At 47.2% G+C, this 20,029-nt stretch overlaps 1 protein-coding gene across 1 annotated transcript; it reads right to left on the bottom strand.

Moving 5' to 3' along the window:
* Positions 1 to 1,098: 1,098 nt before the first annotated feature.
* On the bottom strand, positions 1,099 to 18,994 carry KATNB1 (katanin regulatory subunit B1). Its single transcript, XM_071757311.1, has 20 exons — positions 18,888 to 18,994; positions 18,564 to 18,741; positions 15,836 to 15,966; positions 13,634 to 13,751; positions 11,993 to 12,093; positions 11,412 to 11,453; positions 10,710 to 10,793; positions 9,638 to 9,753; positions 9,044 to 9,115; positions 8,602 to 8,752; positions 8,001 to 8,188; positions 7,770 to 7,900; positions 6,930 to 6,980; positions 6,681 to 6,757; positions 5,953 to 6,072; positions 4,836 to 4,985; positions 3,869 to 3,945; positions 3,439 to 3,513; positions 2,656 to 2,772; positions 1,099 to 2,082 (listed from the first exon to the last, which is right to left on the bottom strand). Exons 2-20 carry the CDS (start codon positions 18,601 to 18,603, stop codon positions 1,950 to 1,952), a joined length of 1,974 nt encoding a protein of 657 aa, XP_071613412.1. The 5' UTR covers positions 18,604 to 18,741; positions 18,888 to 18,994; the 3' UTR covers positions 1,099 to 1,949.
* Positions 18,995 to 20,029: the final 1,035 nt, after the last annotated feature.

Here is a 20,029-nt window from a genome sequence, read left to right as displayed (position 1 = left end):
GCCCTCCTGCACTGCTGTTATTTCCCTGCAGCAGGTTTGAGCCCTGCTCTGGCTAAGTGCTCCCTCCCCCCCTTCCTCCCACTTTCACAGCATTCCCCCCAAGGCTGGAAAGGCCCAGCAAACCACTTCTTACTTCTTGTAGTAACCTTTGCCTGCCCGCGTGTTTGTGTCCGTGTTCCCCCCCCCTTCCCCTCCCCCCCTTTAAAGTTGTTTGACTACCTTAATTAGCAGGCAATTGACTTCTTAAATCCTCAGCAAGATCCTGCAGAATCCTGCTCCATCTTGTGCTTCTCCCAGGTGGGTTGGCCGAGCCTTTTCACACCTCGGTGGAGTCCAGGCAGGGGATTATCGCTTGAGCCGCCTGGGGGAAGCAGCGATGGCTGCAGTGCAGGCAGGACACGCAGGCATCTTCTTCAGCCTAGGCCTGCAGTGTCTCCTTGCTGGGTCCCTCACTGCTGAGCCACCATCAGAGCCATGGAGCAGAGCAGGACATTCCCCACTGTTCCTAAAACTTGACCAGTTTGGATAAAGTATCAGCAAGGTAGGGCTTGGTTTTAGCTGTCCTGTTGGCCCCACTATACCCACCTGAAATGGTTTCCTGCATCCCCAAACACCAGCTCAGCTCATGGAAAACCACAGACAAAGTCCATGGTGAGGGTAAGATCCACATGAGGCAAGAGAGAAGGACAAGCCACAATTTATGTCATTGCTCTTTGGGCTGGGAACTACTCAGCAGAGAAAAACCTCTGGGATTTGACCAAAGCCACCATGCCAGGGCTGTCTTGCTCACTGCATCCACTTACCACAGTCTCCCAGTGGGAAGGGTGAGAACCGCTGGCTTCCCTGTGGGATGGAGCCCTGCTTTCCCTGGATGCTCCCAGCCAGGAGCTGTGCCAAGGTGATTTCATGCTTCAAGAGATTCAGGCATTTACCACTTTCTTTAAAAAGTTACAAATCTTTTAATAAAATTCATTATAAATTACAATTTCCGGGAGAACAGGCTCCAGTGTATAAAATGGGAGACAGGCTGGGAGGAGCAGGGGAAGCACCAACAGGAACCTCTCTCCCCACAAGAAAGAAGAAAGAGGGACAGAAAGGTTCTGACAGACATTTATTGGGGGGAAAAAACAAAACAAACAAAACAAAAAAACAAACAAAAGAAACCCAACAAAAAACAAACAAAAAACTTCTAAGAGCGGTCCAGTGGATATAGAAAGACATTAGCCCATGTCCTTCTGTTCTTCCACCCTCCCAAATCCTTACACCCAAAGGCAAACACATACGACAAGTCCTGATGAAGTCAGGTATTTTATCAGGTCCACGCAGACCTCAGTTCTCAGCAACAGTCTGAAGCTATTTGTCTTCTGTGGGTGCCAGCAGCGATTTTTGAGAAGCCAAGAGTCAGCCTCCTCCCATACCTCCCTCGAGATGACAACAGGCGTGTTGGCATGGTGTCCTGGCTCATGGGTGTCAAAGCAAGCCAAGGGGACCAGTCCCACTGGGCAGACTGAAGTTCCCTCCACAGAGAAAGGGCATTCTGCCCCACAGCAGGCTTTTGTGGGGTGCTGCAGTCCCAGAGCCACGCAACAAGTAGGGACAGCACAGATGAGTGGGAGTGTCAGCATGCGTGGACCCTCCTGACAAGGAAAGGCCAGCACACAGTCAGAGCAGCTCAGAGTTTGATGTGAGATGAAGAGATGAAATGAAGCTGCTTCCCTACAGGGGCTTTGCAGGGCCCTCTCCCAGCCAGGTCCCCTCACCCAGCACAAATCACTCATGTCCTCCCTCCATGGTGCCCGAAAGGCACTGGAGCTGGGCTGGCCATGAGCCAGCAAGATTCCACTTCCCTGCTGTGCAATGAGAGGAAGAGAGACAGAGGTGAAATCAAGCCAGACCACAAGCAGAGGGGAGCTTGGCCACCTGTGTCTGCACTGAGGAGGTGGCAGCTGTCACTCCAGGACAGCCATGAGGAGGTGCAGCTCCCGAAAGGCACTACCATGGCGGCCACTGAGCCCAGACTTGTTCTTGACGATGTTGCTGATGTTTTTCAGCTGCTTGTAGCACAACTTGCATTTATGAAGCCTGCAAAAAACAGAGACCAGGCACAGCATTTATCTCCTCAGCTGGGCTTGTTCCTGTGGCATTAAAGTTGCAGCTCAAGGAGAGAAAATACAAGCCCTTAAAGTAGCTTGGACGAGGCTGAAAGGTGAGGATGGCTCTGCAAAACCACCCTGTATTCAGCTCATGTCCTGATGCCATGAGAGACTGGCACCCACATAAGGGCTCTTTCACTCCTCTTTTCACCTTTGGCAGTGAAGTCCAGGGAGGAAGGAGGTGCTATTTTCAGAGAGCCAGCTCTCATAGCAGAGCTATCCTGTTAAGAAACTGGAAATCCAGGGCCTGGCTGACAACTCATGTGTCTTGTGAGGAACAAGGCAGTCACTGGGCTGTTTTACTCGAGATGTACTCGCACTTTGTTTAGATATGACTCAACAGACAATGACAGAGGGAAAAGCAGCCCTTTTTTCTCATAGCAGAAGGGTTTAGATTTTGCAGACAAAAGGGAGGCATGCCCAGTCTAGCACCAAAGCATTGATGGCAATGAGCAAAGCTCACCTGAGAGGAAGGCTGGTTCAAAAGGGGAAGGTGCCTTACCTTTCCTCTCTGGTGATGTCCACTCCGACAGAAGGTGGTGCAGCAAGGATATCTGTTATTAGTGGCAGGAATCTCTGGAGAATAAGTTTCAGGGAGGTACAACCAGTCTGCACGTAACTGAAAGAAAAACAGAGAATTGGGCATCACTCAGATCTCATTCCTGTTCTTCCATCACACAGGCCTCAACCTCACATGTCACAGGGGATAATCTACTCAAACCATCCCCCCTTAACCACCAGTAACCCAGCAAGGAGAGCAACCAAGTACTGATGCAGCTTTGGGTCAAGGCCACACTGACAAAGCAAGCCCTTTGAAGGGTCCTGGCATACACCCCATGAAGTGGGACCTTTCTGCTCAAGAGCAGTCATGTCCTGCCATGGGGACTTGGCAGAAGACTCTCTTCTGGTGAGAAGGATTGGCAGAAATTCTATCTTGAGAGGCTGTGTTTTCTTGCCACCTGACAATGAAATTCCTGAGCTGTCAGTTTCATTCCCATCAGTGTGCAGAATCCACTTATTCTACATTGATTTGACTCCTGCTGGCTTCGAAGCTGCCCTCAATCCCACACACCTGTGCCAAATCTCAACTCCCTGGTCTCCTTGCCCATCATACTTCCCATAACTTTTTCCACACACACCTGGTAATTCCATTGCTGTTCCAGGCATTGTAACAACATTATACTGTGATTTTTTTTTAGGATTTTCTTTTGGCTACAATATACCTCATGGATATCTCCTATGAACATCCTTGTTCCCCAAGTAGACCCTGTACTTGCAGCCTCACCTTTCGTATTTGCTCTGGAGGAGCTTCTCTATCTGTGGCAGGATTATTGTACACAAATCCAGCTTCCAGAGAGACCTGAAAAGGAGACACTGAAACCAGACACTGGGCCTTTACAAAGCTGACTCAATACAATGCTTTCTGGAAAAAAAACCTAAGCAGCAGCATCCAAACTCATGGAGCAAGTTCACTGACTCCCCCTTGTGAGAGAAAGTGGCAGGTTCTGACATATTTTGTTGACTCCCAGAGCTTTCACTTAAAGAAGCCCCAAGACTCCAAATTTCTTTACTTGCCAAAAAGGCCCAGTACAATTCCAGAAGCTAAATGCATTTCACTCTGCCCTGGCCCACTTGATACAAGGCAGGCAGAAGCTCCCATCACCCAGCTGGACAGATCTTGGATACCACCAGGGCTATTCCCACCCAGGACTCACGCTTTTTGGTTGACAATATTCAACAGGTCCACGACAACAGACAGATCATTGATCGCCACTGCAGAATCCACAGAATTCTGAGAGAGACAGGGAAGAAGAAGTTGCCTACTGCAAAACTCAAACTGGCTAAACTAAGGCAATACCAAGTGCCACTTTTCTAAAGCAATGTGATGGAAACTGTGGAGTTGGCTAGGGAAAAGGTAACTCTTGTATGAGAAAGTTTTCCCTGTTTCTTTGTGACCATTCAACTCCAGGTGGGACACAGCAGCAGTCTGTGGTGCAGCCCTGGGCCAAAGAACATGGTATTGAGTGGATGGTATTTGCCCTGGGGACAAAAGCTGTGAGACGCTGGCTTGTATCTGCAATAGTGTGGCCAGCAGGACCAGGGCAGGCCTGTGTTCAGTACTGGTGAGGCTGCACCTTGAATCCTGGGGTCAGTTCTGGGCTCCTCACAACAAAAAGGACATTGAGGTGCTGGAGCATGTCCAGAGAAGGGCAATGGAGCTGGGGAAGGTTCTGGTGCACAAGTCTGCCTGGGAGCAGCTGAAGGAACTGGGAGAGTGAACACCTGGTGACAAGGAGGCTGAGGTGTGTGTGTATATGTGTCAGTCTCTCAAGGAACAAGTGATAGAACAAAAGGAAAAGGCCTCAAATTGTGCCAGGGGAGGTTTAGAAATTAGGAACAATTTCTTCATGGAAAGGGTTGTGGGGCCCTGGCAGTCTGCCCACGGCAGTGGTGGTTTCACCATCAGTGAAGGTGTTTAAAAGCCATGTGGTGCCTCGGGACATTGTTTAGCACTGGCCTCAGCAGAGTTAGGTTAATGGTTGGACTTGATGGCCTCAAAGGTCTTTTCCAATCAAAATGATTCTGTGATTTTAGGTAAGATACAGAATTGGTCCCAGACAAGCCAAAAGACCTGCTCAGCTGCTCCCCTTATGAGTATCTCAGGTATCTCCACATCCTTGCCTTGATGTCACTGGTGCTCCACACAGCCCGCACGGTGTCCAGGTTCTTGTGGCGGCTGGTGAGCACCACACACATGGTCTCATGGCCTTTCCTGATCTGGGACATTGCTTCCTCATCCAAGAGCTCAGTCTGGCTTTGGTTTTTCACAGCCTGAAAGTACAGATGCCAATGGAGGAAAGATGAGAGAAGAATGGCACAGAGAAAGAGGAGAAATCTCTGGCCTACGTGAGAGCTGATTTTGGTGTACAGAGGGACAAGAAATGCTGATTTCCTTGCAGATTGTTTTATAAACATTTTCAAATAGAACTGTGCAATTATTTTCAGCTACTTCTCTTCTTCTTCTACTGTGTCAATCACAAACACAACTAAAGCTTTGTAAACTCTCAAAACTGAAAAAAAATTTAGAAGTAAGCTTTAAAACCAGTATGTTTTGATGAAGACATGTTTTCACACAAACCCTGTTTTTTATGTGAAATGCTCATCCAAAATAATAGATTTCATTAAAAAGCATAAATCTCACACAACTCATTAGACTCCTGCCCACACCATGCTAGAAACTCTCTGCCCCTACTCACATTTAGTTTGGGATCAAGAGGATGCTCTGGTCATTCTCCCTTCCAGGGACAGGGCATACTCTCCTGAGCAAGGCCAAGAAGCCTCCGAGATTCAAGGGGCAAAAATTCCCATAAAATTATTATGTACATGCAATAGTAGACACTGATTTTCCAAACAAATCACTGTATATGTGGGAATTAGCCACTGTCTTTATCCCATGCCTTGCTCTCTGCTTTGGCAACACGCTCTTGGTGAGCACAGAGCAATGCTGCTGTGTTGGCACCAGCCTGCTGCCCATCCCAAGGGGGTGTTCCAGCAGCCCTGTGGTGCTGACTCCTCAGGAACCACAAGTCAAAGCAGCTGGAAGGCAGAGGAGTAAGCTGGGAGGGGAAGCACCTGGGAAGGGAAGCATCAAGCAAGCAGGGGTAGAGCAGAAGTAACGTGCCCTGCAGTAGTGAGGACAGCAGGCTGCACCTGAGACACTTCTGCACCTCACAGAACATTCCTTCTGATGCCCCCCAACACAGACAACAGTTGGAAACTTTTGTCCAGAGACACTTACTGGTAGAAAGTCAGAGGCCTTCAGGCCAATGGGTTCATTCCTTGCTGCAGGAATCACTGATGGCTCTGTTCGGGTCAGTGGAATTGAGGAAGCAATTGGTGGCCTCTGGAGTGGATCAGGCTGCAAGAAAAATTTGGATAAAAGCTCTAGCAGCAACCATCTGATGTAATTTGTTTTACTGCTCTGTTTTCTTCTCACATCAAGGTCCTAATGTACAAGTAGTTCCCAATTCACAAGCATGGCTTAAGAGGCAATAAAGTATATCCAGCTACATGCCAAGATGTAATTAATGTTTGCAAAGAACATGGAAATACCCCAAGCCAAGCGCTGTCATTATCAGCACATAAAATGAGGGCAATAGGCTGTGGCCTGCCTGAAGGTGAACAGAATTCAAGTATAATGCGTCCTGGCCCCTCAGCTTGCAACAATTTTGGCTACAAAACGGCCTCAGTGCAACACCTGCAAAAATCTGGCACTTGGTTTTCTTCAGTGTCCCAGTTTTGAGAGGCAAGAAATGCCACTGAAAATATGGGAAGTGAACAAATAGAGCCCCTGCCTGTAGGAGGTTTGGTCTTCAATTCAACTGCTCAGGCAAGACACACGGAAGGACAAAGTCTGCAGCTGCACTTTTACTGCAGTTCAGTCATCAGCTTGACCAGATACGGTCACTTCTCCGGCATTCATGTATCTTTCTGAGTGGGAGCATGAACAGCCATTAACATACGTACAAGTTCCTGCTTTGGCAACAGAGTCTGGACGTCTGCAGCTTGGTTGGGCTTCACTGCCTCCTTTGCTGTTACGGGCTCTACCAAGATGGAAAGAAGTGGGAAAGCAGAAACTGATCGTTCTTGTCAAGTTGGGAGCAAAAGAAGTTCTGTATAGCTAGACTACAAGTAGCTGTTTCTGCAGACATGCAGTTTTCCCTCTTTTACGGGCAATTAACCTCATTCCCACCATGGATTCATTTGCATACTCACCATCCTCTGGAGGGGCAGGAAAGGGCTCATTGTTTTTAGGAGGAGTTCGACCTACAAAAATTGAAAAAAAAAAATAAAAAATGAAGGAGCATCCAAGGCTACAGACTAGCTAAAGGTCAACCTTGGAGCTGGGAGATCTCAAACAGCTCCGTAGATTAGGGCCATCAGTGATGCAGCAAGGAGAGTTATCTCCTCCAGACCTTGACACTATTGTTTAGTTTACCCAAAGGCTTTCTGCCTCCACAGATCTGATGGACAAAACTGACCTGTGTAGCTGACTGCTGTTGCACGTGTATGATGCACAATAAAAGACACACTTGTCACAACAAATTATTTACTTACGTAGTAAGTTAATGAAAAGAATTACTATTAATTCTTTAGACTAAAGAGTATGTAATTTTTCTCATTTACATAAAAACAAGATACACACATCACACTATGCCTCCTAAGCATAAATCTCTGCTTTAACAAAATATTTTGCCTTCCCTTCTTTAATGGAGTCTGTTGATCTTATAACATTCTAAGTTGATAAATATTCCCTAGCACAGTAGCTCTTCCTGATTGGGATAGGAAGGCAGCATGCTTACAGTGGAGCTCTGGATTCTGAGCCAGGCTTCAAACAGGCACCACTGCACCCTAGTCAAGGTGTCATCCTCCAGCAGTTCACCAACATGATCTGTGGTTCAGTGCCCAAGCACAGAATATTAAACAGAAGATTTCTCAACTTTCCTAGTCGCAGGCAAAGCCTCACTACAGTGAGTTCACTTCTACTGAGGCAGTTTAGCACCTAAAGCTCTAATCGAAACATCACTCAAAAGGACAATAAACCCCAGTACTGACAGATAGCATTCTTGGGTTGGAAGATCTCATTGTAATCCTCTGCATTCTGGATCTCAGCCTTGGATTCCTTCTCATCCCGGTCATCCTCACTGCTGGGACTGCGTCTCTCGCTCTCCGAGTTGTGCTTCACTCTGTTGCAGCAGGAGAGAGTCTGTCAGAGCCTGAGAGCACTGACCTCCTGGTACACTGGCTTAAAAACCTGGAATTCAACACACCAGCAGACTCCCTCACCTTTGTGGCTTGCTGCAACTAGTTGAGGGCCTGTCATAGATGCGGCGAAGGGAGGATCCCATGGGAGCAGGAGGCACAAGAGGTTTGTCATCCCTGAGCAGCCCATGAGGAACCGAACCAGACTTTGTGACTCTGCTGAGATCCACAACGAAGGAAGAGACTGTGCTTTGTGCAAAGGAAACTCCTATCTGCAGAGTCAAAATATCAAGGTAACTCACCAGGGAGCAGGCTGCCAGTCTTTTTAAGAGCAGGCATGACAGAGTGACCCTGAGCAACCATGCTTGGGAATTTCTCAGTTCAGTGCTTTGGCTTTTTCAGTTTGAAGCTGCCAATGTTTCTGAAAGGTTATGGTGAAACTTTTGCCAAGCAGTTTCTAAATACTGGTCAAACCAAGCCCCAGTTCTTCCTTCCAGAAGCCAAAGAGAGAAAAAACAGAGCACAAGGTTGCCAAAAGCAAAAGCCTGCAAGATATAAGTGCTAGGCACATTACAAGTCCTGGCCCCTGATATAAGCTTAAAGGTCAGAAGGCCTCAAAGAGGCAAGAGGGTTTTATCTTGTGTTTGCAAGCTACTTCCCCCACTCCATAGGAGCAGTGGCTTACCAGCTGGTTGTTGCAGATAGACAGGTCAGCAACTTTTCCCCAGTTCACCAAGACCACATCAAAGCAGCGCTCTGGCTCCCAGCCGTACACACGCAGCGAATCCTGGAAGCCACAGTACAAGCAGCAGCCATCTGGGTTGAAGAGCACACACCTAGGAAAGGGTGGGTGGAGACTCAGACCCAGCTTTCCAACCTTGCTCAGTCCCACAAGGACCCCAAGGCTGTGCCCCTCCTGACTCCACTGAACACCACCAGCCCTGTTTCTGACCATGAACCTAACAATCTGTTGTTCATCTGTGCAACCTGGTGGGCCTGTGCAACATCACCAGCAGCCCAAGATTCTCTCTGGTTAAGTTTCTCTTTGGTTAAGTTTCTCTTTGAGAAAATCATCCCTGCTTTGCACCAAGCTCTGCCTGGTGCACTGAAGTGGGAAAGTAACACACCTGACAGGAGTAGCCTCCTCTTCAATACAGCTCACAACTTGAAACTTCTCCAAGTCCCAGAACCGAACAGTCCTGTACACAAAGCAAAACAAAAATAATTGCTGAGACCTCTAGAGATCTGCTGCAAGATCCAGTACTGGAATAATGTACCAGTAGCTAGAGTGGCTTCTGCTGCTGGGCACATGTGATGAGCCTACACAGAAGGCTGGTCCAGCTGAAACCTAGGAATTCAGCCAAAGATGCTATGAAGCTCTAGATAAGGACAGGTATTTAGAGCTGGCCCAGAGCCAGGAGGACTGCAGCTGTGGGGGACTGCTTGCTATGCAGGGAGGATGTCAGATGGGCCAGGGAAATGCTTGAAGCTATCGTGTTGTTTTCTAGTATTGTAGAAAGTGCCATTAATTTTAGATGAGAAGGCAAGATCTCTATGTTCTGTGCATTACAGATGTGATGTCCTGCTGGCCTGATGTCAGGCACTTGCAGTGCCAGGCTTGAGTTGTGTGACATTCCCACTTTCTACATTCCTAAAAGGAAGGGCATTGGGAAATGGAATTGACACATATAATTCCCTTCTTTTTTATTCCACTTACACACCTGTCAGAGCTGCCAGAAGCCAAAAGGTATTCATTGGGATGGAATTCAACAACACTTACTGGGCCAGTATGCCCTGTAAACTCAAACATTATCTTCCCAGCAGCCAGATCCCACAGCTGGAAAATGGAAAGAAGAGATTCTTGTAAAGATTTAACATTAGAGAATTTAAAGACACTTCAGATTTCCTTGTACTGGCAACCTTCTAATAGCCCTGCCCCTCTAAGAACAGACTCAAGCTTGTCAAAGAAGGCAATTATCAGGAATGGAGTACCAATGGAGATGTTCAAGGATGCATTACTGTGGAGGTTTTTTTCTTATTTTGTTTTCAGCATTCTCTTAAATTTTCCATTTAGTTTGTACCCTAGAAGTTTTTAGTTTATACTTAGAGATTGGGATAAAATAACAGCAATTCCATCTGTCTCCACAGATTGTATCTCGAAAGCAAGCAAACAAAAACCCAAAAGTTCTGAATCCCTTAGCAATTAATTCTTCCTCTGCTCTCACCTCCACTGGAAAATACAGAGTGAAATGACTGACAGATTTATTTCATGTGAAGCTGGAAACAATAAGCAGTCCTTAGCCCACATTCCTCTGTATCACATCAGAAACAACTGAAGTCACTGCTTCAGTTGAGACTTTCCTGAATTCTCTCTTGCTCTGCTCAGTCCTGACAGCAATTTTCAGACTGATCATCATGTGAAACGTGTGATAACACACCCCTACAAAATTACCTCAGCAAAGCCAGAAATCAGTATGGCAAAATAATGTGCTGTGTACCACTTGGTCTGTAAGATTTACTGAAATGACCAAGGCCAGTGTTCAGGTATCACACCTCTACCACCATCCAAACTTCAACCTTCCTGTGCACAGTGCCAACACATCTATTGGATAAGTGCATCTCAACAACACCCAGTTCTTTTCTGGATGCTGTGGGCCACTGGACATGTTCCTCATAAACAGACTGTCCCTTGCAAAGCCACAGGGCTCAGCCAGCTGCCTGATGAATTACAGGTGTTTATGAGCAAGTGCTGGTGATGCCTGTAAAAAGATGATCCCAGCATTCCCAACTTACCTTTACAGTGTGGTCATCAGCAGCAGAGGCTAACCACTTCCCATCAGGACTAAAGCGGAGACAACGAACTGCTTCTGTGTGACCCTGAAACAAGGAAACCACGGCTAGGGGATTTATTATTATTTATTTTAGAGGGAATTATGGATTTAGTCTTTCAATCCTACACAATATACTAAAATAAAATCAAGTAGCTGTTTGAGAGTCCACAGCTCAGAGAACACTATACACTTCATTCAAGAACCGTACCTGTCCATACTGGAAAGGTGTAATCTCTCCCATCTAGACACTGCTGGCATCAGTCTATTTTGGTAAATTTAAATTTAAATTTAAATTTGCTTAATTAATAAAAATAGATTTTAAATTACCCAGATTTATGTGTGGTCAGGCAGAAGTGCTGCTAACTTGGTTTCTGTATGAAACTAATACACAGCAAGTTCTTTGGGCAGAAAAAGGCCCCACAAACAGCACCACCTTGGCTGAGTGGGGATGTACATGGTAACAGCAGTCACAGTATCAAGAAGCCACAGATCACAGAGGCCTGCAGAGGTTTTTTTACCAAGCCACTTCACAAATCACATAGATCTTATTTTTATGCTAGAAAACCAAGAAATTGATTGTACATAATCACTTTAAGGTCTGCTCATGAGTCTCCAAGAGCAATCTTTCTGCCCTCTTTGCCTGAAAACTAAGGAAGCACTTTACCTTGTATCTGAAGACACAGCCTTTTCTTCTGACATCCCAGAGCTACAGGGAAGAAAAGCAAACATAAGAAAATGCTTAGAGCAGTGTGTGGGGAACCCAAGAGTCCCAGTCAGAATAAGAGTTCTCCGTGTCACCGAGCTGTTAAACACCACAAAATGAAAACAATGAAGGGGCTCTTGGACCCCTTTTTGCTTCACTGGTATTTCCTCAGCCACCTCCCCAGTGAGAATCACTTCTGTCAGGTATTCCTTACCACAGCAGCTCCATCCCTACAGTCAAATACCAGCCTGATGATGCAGATGCAGTCCACAGCAATCAGGACGTCTGAGCTTGCTGACACCATGTCTTGGCTGGCACCTAACTCAGAGCCACATTCCACACCAGAGGAGTCACACTCATGAGCTACCACCGTGGAAATACACGCAGGGGTTTAACAAGCACTCACAGACACAGCTGCCCACACACATGGAAATGACACAGCAGAGCATCTACCTACAGCTTTGCACAAAATGTGTTCTGCCTCTTCAAAACAAAGATGCTACAAGTAGAAGGGGCAGTTTAAAGGGGAAGTTGGGTTTTACCTTAATGTTTGTGTCCAAAGAGCCAGATGCCACAAAGCTTCCAAAAGGATGGAAATCAAGGCTGCAGATATTTGCTTTGTGACCAACAAGTGTACGAAGAACTGGGAACAGGAGAAGCAGAGCAGGGAGAGGGGAGAGGGAGCAAATATTTAGTAGTTCATTTCATCCAAACAGCATGCAGAAGTTTAGCCATGCTAAGCACATGGCAATACAACATACATGAGACATGCTGCATATTGTTTATTCATCTGTATAGAATATTTTATTTAAATATTTCAGACTTTACCCTTGCAATGAAATGGAACAGCAATAAAGAGCAAGTGTTCAACAGTCCTAATCAAACTCCTGTCCTTAGGTGTAGAAACTATCAATAAAAATAAAAAATGTCTCCATTCTGAAAATAAATCTCAAAAGCCACATTCTGAGGCAGCTGTCAGGCCACTTGTTACAAAGGGAGTAAAACAAGCAGGGACACAGGTTTAGCCAGGAAGTGAAAGGGACCATGGATTGCCTGCACCATTCACCCAGCTGCTGTTAGACAGACCCTTTCCTGGGACACGGCACCTCTGTCCAGGCACAAGCCTGACCTCCACCTCTGAGGTCTCAATATTCACAGTGGAGTCCTTCAACTCTTCCTCCAAAGACCAGGAAGGCACAATTAGGAAGCAGGAGACAAAGAAATGATCACAGCATTGCAAGTCACCAAGTAACACCCTTTCTAATTTTGGAAACCAGAAAAGACCAGCAGAACTGGCACACCATATCTCTGAAAGCAGAGACAAACACACGACTCCACTTAGAAAAATTGCTCAGATAGTGCCATGGGTAATCTCCCATCATCACCTGTCATGTGGCACAGTCTAATGATTGCCCCATGGCAGAAACTAACTCAAGCCAGACTTGGAAAGGTCATTTGCACAGACACTGGCTCACAGGTCTCCTAATAAATTCAGCCAGATCAGTTAGCCTCCAGTGGTACAGCCAAAGCAATGTTATAACTCACTTCACTAACTGTCTGAATGACAAAAGTCATAATATCCTTGCAAAGTTGGTGTAGGATTTGAGAAAAATATGATAAATAAAACATGACCCAACAGTAGCAAAAGGAGCAGAGCTCAATGAGTTCATGGCTTTTACAATTTATCAAAAATTATGCATTTGTCTGTGTATATGGTCATACAACAGCAGAAGAGAAGGAAAGAAGGGAAAAAGAATGTAAGAATGAGAGCAAGAGATAAGCAAGAGGGGGGATTCCTGGATTTGTGCAGAACCCAATATACTTAGAAATTCCAATCTGATTTTGGATCTTTTTATTAAGATGGACAATTTTAAGCTGAGACTCTGAATACAAATTCCACATGCCTCCTTACTCTATGGAAACTGTCCTGGAATGCAGATTTCAACACACTCAGGTTGAAACCTAGAAACTAACTCCTCAAATCAGTCTCCACAATACACATACCAATTTCTGCTCTACAGTCTCAGTAGGAAGTGGATAAAAGGGGTGGAAGTTAAGGTGAAAGCAATGCCAGTTTGCTGTTCCTTCTTAGGTTGTGTACCTTCTGGGTCAATAGAGGTATTAAGCCTAAGGATATTCCAAAAAGCATGCACCAATAGAAGTGAGAACTCATGGAAACATACTTTTGGCAGCTTCCAGGTCCCAGACTCGAATGGACCCTGACTGGGACCCTGCAACAATGAGCTCCTCATTTGTGTTGATCTGTAGGCTCTCAATGGGTGCTGTGTGGCCTGTCAGGCTCTGCAAAAAAACAAAAAACCCCACCAGTCACAACTCACATCAACACAGCCCTGCCCACAGCATCACTGCAAGAGAGGGAACTCAAGTATTCACCCATGAGCTGGGACCACCTCTTTGTGCCCCTGGTCCCTTTTCCTCATCAGGTGCCAGCTGGGAGAAACACCCAGTCCAAACACCACTGCTGCACACAGCACTGGGCACCTTCCTTCTGCCTCATCCCATTTTCTGGGGCATACTGACTAATTTTTAAAGGATGCATCAACAGAGACATGGCTAGTTAAAGATTAGGTGTGGATGCCCAGACAAGGCTGACACATACTTCCATTATAAAAATTATGCTGTGCAAGTGCAATGGCACTGTGCTTGCTCTAAATGGGTCATGTTAATTGTCATGAACCAGTTATAAAATCAAAGCTAGAGCAGGGCTACATGAAAACCTTCATGTAAGCATGGAGCCACATGTTGCTGCCAGCAATGGGTGCCAGAATGGGGCTATAATATGGGGCTATTACTAATGTATTAACATGAAGCATATAGGAGAAATTCACATGCGTGCAGCTCCTTTCATCCTTGGAGCATCTAAAAGCTTACAAATTACATAAATATTTTGAAAAAGCCAGTATTTTAATTCAAAACACAAGATTATTTAAAACTGATTCTAGAAAACCTTTAACATCAATACCATTATTGTAGACTTTTTGCATGTCAGTTATTATTTTATGCTTTAACCCATCCCCAAACACATTTTTTAACTAGCTAAGCTAGCCCTGTACCTCGTCTACAGGTACCAAGGCTGGGAACACCAGATGGAAGCTGCCTGTTCTGATGGGCCTTTCTTAGGATTTCCTGTGAACTGAAATCCTCCATATACACTGCAGCTGCAATTGTCACTTCTAGTGAGAAACCAAGCTCACACTGCTGCTTAAAAAAGCTCCTCTTCTCTCCCTTCCCCAGCACATAAACATCAGGAGTTCTAACACTGTAAACACTGAAGGCAAATTTCAGAGAACAAAATACACAGCACAACCCTAAAAATCCAGATTTTTGATATACAAGTATGGCCCATATCCTCAGCAGCCCCATTGGCTCTCAGGAACACCAGCTTGTCAGGTCTGTCATTCCCAGGCTCTCTGCTCCCACAGGAAGGCTACAGAGATGTTCAGTCCTTCAACTTCCCTTCTCATGGAAGGAAGGGAAGGAAATGCTCTGCTTTCAAGCTACTGTCACACCATCAGCATGGGCCTGGAAAGACACAGCTTAACTACACTATGCAAGAAGCTCAGAACTGCCAAAGGTGAGCAACTTGTTTTGCACCCACTTCAACCTCTTCATACTTGACCTCAGTAATGGAAAAATAAAGCAGGCACATTCTTCTCTTAGCCTTTCTGACCTTACTATCCTGACTTCTTCCTCACAAGGTTCATGCTTGCTAGAGAAATGCCTTCCTTAACACAACATTACTGTACTGTTAATCAAACAAGTGACAAGGGAACAACACCCACCCTAAGCAACAGCAATGCAGGACAGACATCTGTTAAATATATTTATGGTGTGCTTTAGCAATCACTATTGGGGTAACCCTACTCTTTCTAACAAGCTATACCCAACATTACTCTACCCCAGCTTACAGAAGGTTTGCAAACTATTCTGACAAACTTTGTGGTGACAGTTGGTCACTGTGGGATAGGTAAGAATGCATCCCTGCTGGGGGTGTTTCCTGCTGGGAGGACAAACTCCAGGGTATTAAACTGTCTCCTGCAGCTTCCACTAAAAAACTAGCTGATCTTGTACAAAACTCTGCATTTAATGACCTGTAGCCTGGTAACAGAAGGCACAATATTCATTATCTGAACAAGCCCTGGCCCAGCAGAAGTAGCCAATCATCTCAGGCTGGATACCAGTCACTGAATTCTTTCCCTACCTTTTGCTGCATCCAGCCACTCAGCTTTTTGTTGGTAAATTCTCATAAATACTCATAATTCCCACTGGCTACAGCCCAACAATCTTTCTACTCATTCCCCACACTCCATACCTCAGAATTAATATTCCCATCTTCCACAAGTTGAGAACAGTTCTGTTCTTACCATGATGCAGTTGGGCTTGTTAACTGACCATATGTTGACCCGACAGTCATCTCCTCCAGTAGCCAGCAGCCGACCTGAACTTTTCCCCAGGACCAGTGAGGAGACATTGCTGCTGTGAGCCATGATCTCTTCTGCACAAAATAAAACAAAGTTACAAGAAAGTAGTACAAATTTTTTCATCTCATCCCTTCCCAAGGGCTAAAAAAATATTCTTCCTTAAATATTCTTTCCACGGGACAAGCTAGAGCAGCCCCCTGTTCAGCTAAGAAGTCACACTGTTACCTTGCTTCAAAACAGTCCTTGGCTCTGCCTGCTGTACTGGAGGCATTAGCAGACCAAGCTTCACAAAAAGCATCTTCTCTCATTAGCAGCAGTTCAGCAACTTTAAAGATTCTCTCAGCCATGGCAACGTGCTCACAGAAGCTGCTCTGGGTACCTGGGTGGGTCTCAGTAACCAGAGCTGTCTCAGAAGCTGCTCTAATATGCATCAGCCAGAGACACCTAGCAAAAGGCCTTCTAATCCTGTTCAGGAGGCAGCAGCACTCTGACTCGAGAGGAACTGGCAGATGAGCAGCAGCAGTTTGTTACCTTACACAGGCAGAAAAGTCAGACTCAGCAGCAGGCACAGATGGGGCTCCCAGTCCCCAGCTCTGGCACAGGATTTGCTACATTCCCACCATGTACCACAGGTGAGACTCAGCAATGCACAACGTGAAGCTGTGACACAGGAAGGATGAACACACATCCAAAAGGGCAGAAATAAACAGGGATGGATACTAAAAGACTGTTAAAAACTAGCAGGGAGCTCTGACACTGAGAGGGCTTTGCAATGACACAGCTCCAAGGAAGCCTCATCAAGAAACAAGTCTGGGGCAAAAGAGAAGCCAAACAAGCATCCTTACTTAGACATCTTATTTTCACAGTGGATTTTTAAATCCAAATTTCTCACAGGGGCTTTTGACAGATGTGTTTACCAGTTTCTTCCTCTTCTGGTTCTCTTCTTTGAAATTTCATAGGATTTGCATGCTGAATAGTTATGAAACTTTTTATTAAAAAAAATGGGTAGCAATCAATTCAGTTGGCATCTGGATTGTTTTAGTGGGAGAAACATTTGGATCATTTTACACACAACACTAATCCAAAAGGATATTAGACTGCTGTAATAATAGTCACACACACTTTTATCTCAAGCTCTCAGAGTGTTTTTTAGAAAGGAAAACTGCACAACTTTCACTCTACGTGAGGAAACACCTTTCAAATTAAAAGGTACCTGGACTGTAAATTACATGAGAAAGGTAAATCTGAAAAGATGCTTATATTGAACTGGAAAACCAATCTTCCACATGCCAGTGCTGAAGTGAAGTATGTCTCCTACACACAGACTTGAAGGTAACAGTACAATTAGTATTGGTAGACCAACTCAGGAGTTAAAATTGAAAGGAGATATAGGCATTACTTCTGAAACAAGTGCATCAGCAGTTCTGCTTTCTCCCTCCTCTTGATTGCACTCTTAATAATATATTGCAAGTTTAAAAGTCATTGGCTGAAGCATTCAACTTTCTGTTGATAAAAGACAAGTTCTAACCTGATGCCAGCCTTGGCCAGACAGCATCATCCTCTCCCTCTGGGTAGTGCCTTAGACCCACAAACTTTTTTTTTTTAATGAAGTATTCAGCACCAAGTATCACCCACCAGATCAGGAATACTAAGCTAGTAATTAGCATTGTCAAAACACTTGTAAAACTCAGGTTGCTTCTTGCTCTAAAGAGAATGCTAAGATGAGGCAAAGCCTATTAAAAATTAAGATCAAGAACTGCCTGCTTAAAGGAAACAGAGATTGACCAACTTCCAACTTTTCCCAGGAGTTTCAGGGATGGGAAGATAACACAGCAAACTGGCTTTCTGCTCAAAAAGATACGAAGTTACTAAGTCCATCATCCCAGCTTCCTTGATACATTACCAGTGATGAATACAGGGTTTCCAATAGCCAATTTCTGGATCCTGTCGGCAATGGGTTCATCACTTCCCATTGCTTCTAAGCATTCCTCAACAGACCTTATGAAATTACTCAACAGTGGCCAGCAAAGCAACCAGAAATGGACAGTCAGCACGTGTTCACTACTCAGTTTCAGAGGAAGGTATATTTTTCACACTGAGGGTGGTGAGACCCTGGTCCAGGTTGCCCGGAACTGTGCGAGATGTCCCATCCCCGGAAACATTCAAGGTCAGTCTGGACAGGACTCTGAGCACTCTGCTCTGGTTGAAGTTGTCTCTGCTCCCTGGATGGCCTGCAAAGGTCCCTTACAACCTACCAAACCCTGTAATAAGGGAGTAGCAAAGGGAAACTCAAAAGGGGCTGAGCTGGCCCGGCGGGCACGCCCCGGCTTGGGCTCTGCAGGGGGTTCCCCCATCCCCACCCCTTCCCCTTGGTGGTCCCAGTGGTGCCCGGGTCACTGGGGTCAGGCAGAGTAACGTTACCGGGGCTGCTCGGGAAAACAAAGGCTGTGGCCCTGTGACAACCACACCGGCAAGGCCCTGCGCTATCCCGCTCTGCTGCTACGCTTTCCGGAAGGATTCTAGGAGGGATAAATTCCAGTCGGCGACTCCGGAGGAGGACCGGGGCTCCCCGACGGGCACAGGCATGGTCTGGCTCCTACCCCCCGCCGCCCTCTCCCCCCGCTGCCAGCTGCCGCACTCCTCCGCCCTCCCGGGGCTCGGAGTCACTCACGCAGCTTCCAGGCCGTCTTCGTGGTGACGGCCACAGCCATAGCTCCGCACGGGTCCGCTCCGACCGGCAGGGCTGAGGCGCCTTCCTCCCCGCGGCCAGGCTCCGCCGCTGTGTTCTAGGGCCGTCGGGCCATCCACCCGATCTTCTCCGGGACCGGCTCCTCACCCGCCTCCCCACCCTGCGGGCAAAGAAACACCGGCCGGGTCACGGCGACGGCCTCGAGAAGCGGGAAGGCCGGGCCGATGCGGCGGGCAGGGGCCCAGTCCGGGCGCCCATCCCGGTAGCGAGGGGCCGGCGGGGAGCCCCGCGGCAAGCGCTGCTCACCGGGATACGAGCGGCAGCGGCCACTCCCGGAGCTGCCGGGGGCGCAGGAATCTCGGTGGCGTCGAGACCTCCCTACCCTCCCCGGGTGGCTGCGACCCTCAAACCCCCCCCAAGTCCCCCCCACCCCACCCCGCACCGCACGGCGGCCCCGCACCGCCTGACAACCGCCCCCTCACAACACACCGCGCCCGCGCTCCGCCCCCGCCAATCGCGGCGCCGCGCAGGGCCCTGCCCTGTTTCCGCGCGCCGCTCGGCCAACAAGAGCTGAGGGCGAGGCGGTTGCCGTAGCGACCGCAGCGCCGCCGCCCAGTGGCAGCGCAGCTCTTAGCGCGGCCAATGAGGGGGGCGGTGTCTGAGGGCCGTGCGGCCACCATTTTGTGGCGGGCGGAGCTGGGCCGGGAAGGCGCTGTCGCTCCCTCCTTCCCTCAGCGCCTGGTTCATGTCGGGGGGGGCGTGGGGCTCGTCTCGGGGGCTCTTCCACGCCCGCGTACCTCAGGGCCCGCCTGTGGCCGTTGTGCCCGGACTCCCCCGTTTCTCTCTCTTTGTGCCCGTTCCCCGCTTTGTGTTGCCGCTCCCCGCAGCGGTGCTGCCCGCATCGAGCCGGGCGCGGTGGGGCTTCGCTGGGCGGTACCGCAGCCTGGCTGCTGGGGGGCTGCGTGCTTTTATTCGGGCCTTCCTGTCTCTTGAGCCAATTACTCCACCGAAAGAGGAAATCAAGTTACTTTTATGCTAGTGCTTGATAATATATGCTATATATATTGATACGGTTTTATTTTTGCAGTTGCTACAACTTGTGCCCACAGAAGGACTTTTAAGTTAATTTGTTCTGGTGTCTTTTCTGGTATCATGACAAGTTCATAACCATTAGCTGGCTTGCTCCTTTTTTTTTTTTTTTCTTTTGACAAGCCCTTGGGTTTCCTCTCTCCCCAGTTCCCTGAGATCCCTCAGTCTTTCAGCACTTCATGGTCCTTGTGATTGACTGGTGAAATTTCTGATGTTCCTTTTTAGTGGTGTGTTCTCCCTGGAATACCTTATCTAACAGGCAGGGGAGGGCGTTTCTCTGTAAAAGCCCTTTAATGTCTCTATTATGCTTAAATGGACAGGTCCCCTAAAACACAACCTGCATCTGCTCTGGTTCATGC

The sequence above is a fragment of the Heliangelus exortis genome, chromosome 13 (genome assembly GCF_036169615.1).
Source record: "Heliangelus exortis chromosome 13, bHelExo1.hap1, whole genome shotgun sequence".
Lineage (NCBI taxonomy): Eukaryota > Metazoa > Chordata > Aves > Apodiformes > Trochilidae > Heliangelus > Heliangelus exortis.
This window is presented reverse-complemented; position numbering and strand designations above follow the sequence as displayed.

Bases quoted from the DNA above. Each gene is read 5' to 3' on its own strand.
- KATNB1 (XM_071757311.1), bottom strand. From the start codon at position 18,603: ATGGCTGTGGCCGTCACCACGAAGACGGCCTGGAAGCTGC. The intron at 9,754-10,709 runs GTAAGTTGGGAA...TCCATTTTCCAG, and splicing joins CTGATGACCACACTGTAAAG to CTGTGGGATCTGGCTGCTGG. The intron at 3,946-4,835 runs GCAAGGATGTGG...TGTCTCTCTCAG, and splicing joins GGAGCACCAGTGACATCAAG to AATTCTGTGGATTCTGCAGT.